Source organism: Mastigoproctus giganteus, chromosome 6 (genome assembly GCF_048544385.1).
Source record: "Mastigoproctus giganteus isolate SK-2022 chromosome 6, ASM4854438v1, whole genome shotgun sequence".
In the NCBI taxonomy this organism is placed as follows: Eukaryota; Metazoa; Arthropoda; class Arachnida; order Uropygi; family Thelyphonidae; genus Mastigoproctus; species Mastigoproctus giganteus.
This window is the reverse complement of record NC_143580.1, coordinates 50835352-50845337: the sequence shown is the minus strand read 5'-3', so window position 1 is coordinate 50845337 and position 9986 is coordinate 50835352. Positions and strand designations below refer to the sequence as shown.

The window sequence follows — 9986 nt, the reverse complement described above, 5'->3', positions numbered from 1 at the left end:
TAGGTAATTTTCCCTTACTTGTATAATACTGAATTTACCTTGTTAGCTAGCAATTTAATGTGAACTTTAGAACTAAATTAAACATAAAAATCTTTAATTTGTTTTCTTTTAATTTTATATCCAGCAGAACCCCAGTAATTTATCCTTAATAAAGAGGTTAATTATTAAGGTTTTTCAATAACATGAAGATAGCCAAACATTGCAAGAGAGAGAGCCAAACATTAACTTCTTGGTTTAATAATAAGGTAAATGCAGTATTACCTACTTATTTTTACCAACACAGAGTTTTGTGTAATTTAAGAGATGTATTGTATAAATAAGAAAGATTAAAACAACTACTTATTATTTTTACTAGCATTTTTCAGTAACATAAACAAAAGATACAAGCTTTACAATTCAGATAATTTTTACAATGATGTCAACATTATCATAAAAAGAATAAAATATAGCATTTCAGAGAGCAAATAATCTTCAAAATCTTTTACAAAATTTAACAGTTTACAAAATCTAGATGACATTTACACAAATTAGCGAAAGACCTTTTTAAAGCCATACTGCAAGTAACTTTACAGAATTGTACTGTACACAATTACAGTTTCATATGACTAGTGAGGAGTGGATGGTGGAAGCCCAACAATCCCTGATGCAGATTTTAGTTTTGGTTTATGTACAAATACTTTGATAGCACCACTGAAGTCTGCACTAACTATGACGTATCCAGAATTAGATCCCTTTTCAGCCACAGAACTAGACGAACCGAGTGAAATCTGTTCAGTTTGCTCAAGCTGTTTTAACACAAGACTTGGTTTAGGAGAGAAAACTGCAGCTGTTACCACAGCATTATGAGCTAGAAAAACATGACATTTAAAAACATTAAAAAATTTCCTAATTAACTTCTGAAATAACTGACTAAATAACAGAAAACAATTTAACACTATATTATTTTGCACAGATTGTTCCCCCACCTCAATAATGCTCTCCATATTTTTAAACTTACAGACTGCAAAGGCTGTGCCAATGTTTCATTAAGCTGGATATAATATCTACAGTGGCAGACAAAACAACTGCATCATCACTTGTGAATTTTGCAAATAATGTTTTATGCTGCATTCTGGGTTGCAGAAATGCTTGAAATGCATTTGTTAGATGGGATATATATCTGAATAAAATCCAATAAAAAGACTCCACCTGATATAACTAATGCCATAAATATCTTCCCAAAGGGTAAAATGCATAATTAATGGAAATATGAGAAATCATGCAAATGGCAATCAGGACAACCAGACATACATTTTATTGCATTTAAGTGTACAAACTGAAATGACAAGTTAACGTAATAGTATTATGTACGGTAAATCAGCAAAATAAGTCCTCAATATTTTGTTGTTCCTCTTCGAGCTGCAATTACAACCTTACAATGATATAGCATAGAGTTAATCTACTTCTGGATATACGGTTGCCCAATTTCGTGGTACCACACCCTTATAATGCTCTCCAGCAGCTGAATCTTACTTGTTGGCATTTTCTGAGCAATTTTAGACGACATTATGTACCAGCAATTTTCAATAGGGTTCAAATGGGACTGTTGCCGGGCCAGTCTAACACTGTAATGCTAGAATTTCTAAGGTATGACTGCACCTTAAGGGAGAAAAACAAGGGAAAACATTGGTGTAAGTATGTTTTAAGCCTTGTGAGACAAGGAGACAAACTCATTAAATCTAAATAGCATAAAACTTACCAATTTTGATGTGTGGCAAAGTGCTGAGTCCTGTTGGAAAATGCAGTTTTGGATGTCTGTGTGGTGATCCCCAATAACGGGTTTCAGGCACTCCTCCAAGATAGCAGTGTAGGTTTCTGCACTCACTGTTCCGTTAATAAACTTAATTCGCCCCATCCCTTTGCTTGTTATACATCCCCAGACTATCTGAGCGGCACGAACTTTACAGTCGGTGTTATGCGGGTATGCCTCTGATTTTCGTCTTCTGACATACTGCTTCAAATCCGAGCCATGCAGGTTGAATTTCGATTCGTCAGAAAAGATGCTGGTGTCCCATTGCTCTTTTGTCCATAAAACATGCATTTTAGCCCAAGCAAGTCACTTCTTCCTCATTTGTTGGCTCAAAAGGCTTCTTCTCGGGTGGATAGGCATGCAGACCACATTCCGAAAGCAGTCTTTGGGTAGTTCGTGCACTTGATTCAACACCAGAGGCCATCTCAAAGTCCAGTTTTAGATCAGGAGCACTAGCATGGCGATTACGAAGGCATAGCCGTTTCAAATATCGTTCTTGGAAAGGCATAGTCGCTCTCTTAAAGCCTGATCTTTCACGCTTTAATTTCAGCACCCAGATACTGTTGACTGGTGGCAGCCTATTTTATCAGTGATAGCATGCATAGAAAGTCCTTCCTGGGACAGAGCAACAGCTACACTTTTTTTTTTCTTGGTGGCAACTGAACATAAGGAACCATGCTTATACCTCCACAAAACAGGATACTAATGAGCCCGTATACCCTTCCAAATGCCGTATATATGGAAATGGCTGATGCAATACCTTGCAATTATTGTCTGATGCAACAGAAGCATTATCTGATGCAATACCTTTGCTTTGCGACAAACAAAATGACCGTAATCAAGCAATATCGTATACGTTTCACTACAAATATTGCTTTTTTAAACTGATGCAGTTTTTTTTGTCTGTCACTGTATATGCTGACCTGTCATATTACTAATTAGAAATGCCCTATAATATACATCAATTTCATAAATATTTGTGAAGTTAATTTAGAAGTTTTAGGGAAGAAAGGTTTTTATTCTGATAGGCTGACTTTTCCTGGTTAAAGCTTTAGGAGTGCAAATGTATATTATGAAAATATACTTAACCCTTCCACAAAGTATGGTTAAAGAAATGTTCTCACATCATTATGTGGGTTCATTTCACATAATATGGCAGAAATGCTACTTGCATGCTAACCCAAATGTTTTGCAAAGCGTTACCATTAAGTTTGGTCTGTCTACTATAAAATGATTGGTTTCTGGATCTGTTTAAAGCTGGAGAACAGAAATAGCTTAGATTCCTTTTCCTAAATGGGGAATACCCCATATGTCCAATGTTTTAATTAGGCTATGGAAGGGAATTCAACAGCATTCCTCAGTCCACTGTTTGAGAAATTCACTACTCAGACAGACAGACATGGAGTGAAAATGTGGATATGTACTATCCTGTTGAAAGTACTAATGTAATTCAGCAACATGTTTCTTATGTGGGAACTGCATTAATAAGATGCCCAATAACAGTATTACCAAATCTGTAAGGTCCGACTGTCCCACAAGAGGAGAGTCCCATTCACACAATAATCTCTAGCAGGTTAACATCTTTCTCTAGGTGTGAGGGGAGGATTGTTGCTGGCACAGTAAACCAGTTGTGTCAGTTCAAATGATTAATAAATTTTAATGGTGTTTTGTCTAACCATAGGATTAGATCCTGAGAATCACCAGCTTTACTCTTCTTTTGACACTCAAAGCTGTGCTGGTTGCAGTGGCAACAAGCACAGCTTTGAGTGTCTTCTTTTGACACATTATTTTGATAACTATCATACTTTTAGATCTGCCACTGCGGGGAAGTGAGCCAGAAGGGTTATGGGTTTATGTCCTCCAAGATTCTCATAATACTCAACTTATCCAAATGCAGTTCTTCAGAACACTGCTGTGAATTTTTTTGCGACTTGCTATATACATTTCTAACCTTCGCATATCTGCACTTCCTTAATTTTTTTCTCCCTCAACTTTCCTTATTAATGTTGTGAACAGTTCCATGTTCTTTATACAAATCACAGAGGTAGGTTACTGTTAGCCGTGCTGGTAGTTGTGCTTCATATTGATGTTCCACACGTGCTGAACCGCTAATGGTTTCATTCTTTCAGTACCATTTTAGAACAAATTTCCTTTCTTAAAATATTACTAAACAAGGCATCACTAATTCTGAATCTGTGAGAGCTGTTGTCATGTTGAGGCTGCTTTTGATAAAAAAGCATGAATCCGTCACCCTTTCTTATCTTCCCTAAATACATTGTATATATCATAATGAAACCTTTCATCCCACATTTCCATTAGCCCTACTAAGTCAATGTTAGTTGTCCTAGCTAGGAGCTGAATTCACTTATTTTATTGAAAGCATTCCTGACAATACTGTAAACACAATTAAGACTTAAGTGTACTTGTACAGTTTACTGTTCTGATATACCCATTATTTGGGCTTATTTTCCTAGCATTAGCTTCCCACTCACTGAAACATTGCTACCCTCAGAAGATCTTCCCAATATTGGTTGCTGTGGCAACAAACAAGAACTCATGAGATGCGTGCAATCATTACTTTGACCTATGAGAATATCATCAAATAAACATGTCTATAATACCCACGTACCCACTCCAACTAGCAGTTTGCCTGAATCCTTAAGGTATCCTCAACGATACTAGCAAAAACTCCTTGCACTACCTTTATTTAAGTATATCCTGGCAAGTCTACAAAACAGATTTGATGTGTTTATTCAGAATGTAGTATTTTTTGCCATAATTTCTATATTAAAAGCCAATAGACTTTTAATATAGAAACCATTTACTGTTTTCTTAATTATAATAACTGGTAGCTCTTTGTATAATTTCTTTTGTGGATAATTGAAGCAGATGTTACCTAAGTTCCCTACTTCTAAGTTCTTGCACTTTCATTCCTGTCAATGGAACACTTTTCTATTGTGCTGGCTTATTTTGGTTAGTATAGGTCTGGTATTACACAGAGATGAATAAGCAAACATTAAATTTTGTTTAAAACCAGGTAAAAATGCTACAGAGATACATAACCAGTTGCAAGGCCTTAATGGTGATGAAGCTTTATCACATTCATGTGTTTCTGAGTGGTATGGTAATTTTTTTTTTTCATGAGCAGAGGAGTTTGAAGGTGATTCTATGTTGGGCAGAACTTCGACTGCAACTTCAGCTGGAAACATCAATAGGGTCAAGGAATTTTTGTAATATGGTTGTTGAACAACAGATCCTAGCAGGAAAACTGAACATAATAATAATAATAATAATAATAAATTAAAAAAAAAAAAAAAAAGTTGTCACTGAATTCCAAGGAGTAAAGAAAAAGGAAGTTGTGTGCAAGGTTGGTTACATACAGTCTGACTCCAGAACAAAGGAAACTTGGGCAGAGATTTGTGTTGACCTTCAACAATCTTCACTTAATAGCATCACCCTCACTTTTCCCAATAATAATGGAGACAAAAGCAGGTGCTTCTAATATAATCAGACTAATACTTAGATTAGGGTGCTTAAATCCTGAGGATTTAAGTGTCTAAGACTAGCAATGGTGAACCTTTTCCACTCTGCATGCCAAAATTGGTTAAAATTAGTAACTTTGTTTCTGTATAGTTCTGAACACAATTACACTTACAGGTTTCACTGACCAGATTAGCATTAGTAGAGGCACATGACGTAAGAAAGCAAGTTTATGCAGCATCAACCAAAAACAAAAAAAAACTCTCCCATTTCACCCTTCCGTTCGTTCCAAGTACCTGTCCAGCCTAGCCTTAAATTTGTTTAGGCTATCAACTTCCACAATGTAGGATGCAAGTCTGTTCCACCAACCAACTACCCGCTGGCTAAAGGCAAACTTCCGCACATCTACCCTACATCTCTCTTTCCTTAATTTGAATTTATGCACTCTCAGGTGATTATTCTGAACAAGAGGAAGAATCCCCTCAGCATTGAGAATGCTCAAACCATTCAAGGCTTTATACACCTCAATCAGATTACCTCGCAGGTGTCTAGTCTCCAGACACTGTAATTTGCAAAATTTAAGCCTTTCTTCGTAAGAGCAACCCTTTGTTCCATTCACTAATCTTGTTGCCCTCTGTACTCGTTCCAACAGCTCTACATCCTTCTTAAAATGAGGCCTCCAGACCTGTATACAGTACTCAAGGTGTGGCCTGACCATTGCATTATACAAGGGGATAATCACTTTATCCCTGCTAAAAAAATTCCTGTATATCATTGACAAGACACCATGAGCTACTCTTGCAAACCGTCTGCACTGCTCAGAAAACTTCATATCTGATTGCACAATTACCCCCAGGTGTTTTTAACTTTCCACTTCCCTGAGAAACGTACCACCCAGTTGGTACGTTTCTCTTCAGTTATCGCTACCCATATACAGTACTTTGCATTTGTCAAGGTTAAACTTCAGTTGCCACTTCTCAGCCCATTTTCCCAACTTATCTAGATCCTGTTGCAGCAGCATACTGACTTTTGTATCATCTGCAAACTTTTGTTTGCAGATGATGAAACCTTTGTATCATCTGCAAACTTGGACATTAAGCTTGATATACCAGCATCAATATCATTTATAAATACAGAAAACAACAATGGACCCAATACTGAGGTCCTTGAGGGACTCCACTAATAACACTAGTCCACAATGAGCAGTGACCATTGATTACCACTCTGTCTTCTCCCACTCAACCATCCCTTTATCCACAGCAATTTGCCTCCAATGCTACACTGCTCCAATTTGTGCAGCAGTCTTCCATGCAACGGTATCAAAAGCCTTTCTTCGATCCAAATATATGATATCAAAGTTATTCCCTGCATCCAAGTTCCTTTGTGACCACATCATAGTATACAATAAAACTGGTCAGGCAAGACTTTCCCTTAACAAAACCATGCTGTGTCCGAACTATAACTGAAGTCTTGTCTAGATGATCCTGCAGTGCTTCTTTTACCAGTGCCTCCATTCATTTTCCTGGAACAGAAGTTAAACTAACAGGTCTATAATTACTTGTGTTGCCCTTTGATCCTCCTTTTTGATTTGGGGTCACATTTGCACATCTGCAGTCCATGGGTGCCTCCCCTGAGTCCAAATGTACGCTCTCATAATTTGCTTACTTCATTTGCTGCCTCCTTTAATATAACTTGATTGATCCCATCCACCCCAGGTGCCTTTTTTATATTATCTTCAACAATTTCTCCTCCACTTTCCTCTCTGTTATTACAAAATCATCTAGCTCACTGCCAGAGTTCAATTCACCTCTGGCATTCTCCTCCCTAAATAACTCCTCACGTGTGAATGTAGATGCAAAATACTCATTTAGGTTCTTAGCCACCTGAGCAGGATCATCAACAGTTGAACCATCAATATCCAGTGGACCAATCTGATTCATCCCTTTCCTTCTAGAGTTTACATAGGTAAAGAACTCTTTGCTGTTTTTCTTTGCATCCTTTGCCAAAGATTTCTCATAATCTGCCTTTGCCTGACTAATCTCCTTTGTGACTTGGTGTGAGTCACCACCCACAAATTCCAGTCAATATCTGGGAAATTAAAATCCCCCAATATAACTCTCTCTGATTTACTGGCCCACTGTATTTCCCTGTACAGTTTCTTATTATACTCATCAGAATCATTAGGCCTATAACACACCAAACTGATTCGACCCTGCGCTGTCCAGCGATGTCGACTGGCTTCACTTCCTTGGATTTTATGTATTTCTTAACTAATAGCATAACCCCTCCTTTCCTCTCCTCTCTGTCCTTCCTGTACACATTGTACTCTCCAAATTCCAGTTCTGCATTCCTTATATCTGTGTGACACCATGTCTCTGATATCCCAACAATATCTGCCTTTGATGTTTTGAACAATGCCTCAAATTCATCTACCAAACTCCTAGCATTGGTGTACATGCAAGTATACATGCACCTGTTCCTATTCTTAGCTACCTTAACACAACCCATGTGTTTACTTGTACCGCAATGACTCCCATCATCTTTTTAATACCCTGCATCTTGTTTTCCAGACTGCTGCTCATTCCAGTAGAAGCAGTGCAAGAATCACTTTGACCTCTGCCAGTGACTACTGTTAATCTATTAGTCCTTGTATCCCCTCCCCCAAGCTAGCAGTTTTCCCACCTACCTAACACTGTCTCGATAGCATCAGCAAATATTCTTGCACCCTTTCTATTTATGTGTATTCCATCCCTGTAGAAGCAGTCTCTCCGGTTAACAAGTACAGACCACACTGAAAAAAATTCTACCCCTTGAGCTTTGCACAATCCTTCCAGGGGCCGAATTGATTGACAAGGTTCTCATCATATACTCCCTCCTATCACGTCTGGGCAGAATTGCAGACACTTTCAAATTCAACCCTAATACACGGCTTTTTTTCAACAGTGACCTGTACTTGTAAAGTAATTCCACAGGTCTCTTACTCTTAATATCATTAGTGCCAAAGTGTACAACAATATCACCTTTTGTGCTCTTAAAAGATGATATCCGCTCTACAACGTCATCAACCTTTTACCCTGGCAGACATACCCTTTTCCTGTTTCACCTATCCTTTTTACACAGCACGTTCCCCGTTTCCCTGATAATAGAGTCACCAACAACTACTAGTTCCTGTGGGACCAGGGCATTCTGTCTTTGAGGTTGCCGCTGTGTTGTGTGATGATCAAGTGCAAGCTCTGGCATTGATGTGGGCAGCTGAGAGCTTGATGGGCCCCTCAATTTAGATCCTTCGAGGGCATCCACCCTGTCCTCCAAGCTCTCATATAGGTCCATAACAACGCTGAGTTGTCACCTCATTTCCTCACACTCCTTACATCGTGCACACACAAAGACATCGCCCTTGGCAATATCATGTCCCGTACCTGATTGCTCCACAAACATCAAGAAAGCAGTGCATTTTAAAAGGCTGTGATTCAGAGGGCAACTGCCCCCCTCAGTTCTCCCCTGAGCCACAGCACTCTCATTAGCTTGAGCCTTTTGCTTTGCTGCTCTGGTCTGTGATTGCGATTCAATTTCAATAAAATTTCAATTCCAGTACAAAATTATAACCCTAAACTTGTATCCCAACGCAGTTATAACACTATATATCTATATATTTTTTTTAGTATTGTGTATTATCTCCAAGTTCTGATATGTAACTTTCGTATCAAGTATAATTTAATTGACAATGAAGTTTACACAGCGTACCCCGTTTTCACCTCTGCCAGTGGCTACTGTTAATCTATTAGTCCTTGTATCCCTCCAAGCTAGTAGTTTTCCGCCCAACTAATACTGCCTTGATAGCATCAGCAAATATTCTTGCACTCTTTCTATTTAAGTGTATCCCTTGTTAAATCTTTATAAAGACTTAAGAAGATTAATAAATTTTACTGATTAATTGATAATATTATATACTATACTAATCTAACACTATCTAGTTCAGGATATAATGTTGTATCATATAACAATGGCAGCAAGATATGAACTGTAAATCTACAGACACTTAAGTATTAATACTTCCAAAATCTCGCTGTCTGAATTCAGAATAAACCGAGGATCTTGTCTAGGTCTATACGCTACTTAAAGAAAAGAATTAAGCGGCTAAATATAGCTAAAAAAAGTCTGTTCGCCAGAGCTGCAAAACTTGTAAAACACATGGATTGGGTAATCTTACTGATACTAAGTAATAACCTACAAAATCTCTATCTAAGTTAATATGCCAATTTAAACCAATTTAAGTTAATAAAATAGAAAAACTTCTCTATTTTCCGGAGCCGTAAAAGCTTCGCCTGAACAAGGCTACTCTCGTTCCCAAAAATGGATGATAGACCAAAAAATGAACTTGTCTAAAAATATGAAAAGACTTAATTAAGGCTGATTCCCCTCCCATGTTAGCTTGATTTTTTTAGTAGTACTGAATGCTGAAACATCATGAACAATAATGAAACAGTCTTTATACTTTAATTTTCACTTATTTTATGTCTTATAGTTTATGTTTCACTTAATGTCTAATAATAAAAAAAAAACCACTTAAATGCAAAAAAGTTTCATAAATTAAGGTTAGCATTAATGATACTGTTATTATTAATTGTATTATTATTAGTATGATTAATGCTATAAGCTAATTCATCAATGACTGTTTTTCTAAAAACTAGACTTTTGAACCAACAAAAATTATACC

General features: G+C 37.3%; 1 protein-coding gene across 2 annotated transcripts in view; it reads right to left on the bottom strand.

Moving 5' to 3' along the window:
• Window positions 1-544: 544 nt before the first annotated feature.
• The window catches only part of LOC150084235 (WD repeat-containing protein 44), a 380944-nt gene continuing 371502 nt past the window's right edge, over window positions 545-9986 (bottom strand). For both annotated transcript variants that reach the window (XM_090375960.1, XM_090375961.1), the window contains one exon: window positions 545-847. In XM_090375960.1, the coding sequence (XP_090232086.1) occupies window positions 606-847 (242 nt within the window). In that variant the 3' untranslated portion in view covers window positions 545-605. The remainder of the gene's footprint in view (window positions 848-9986) is intronic.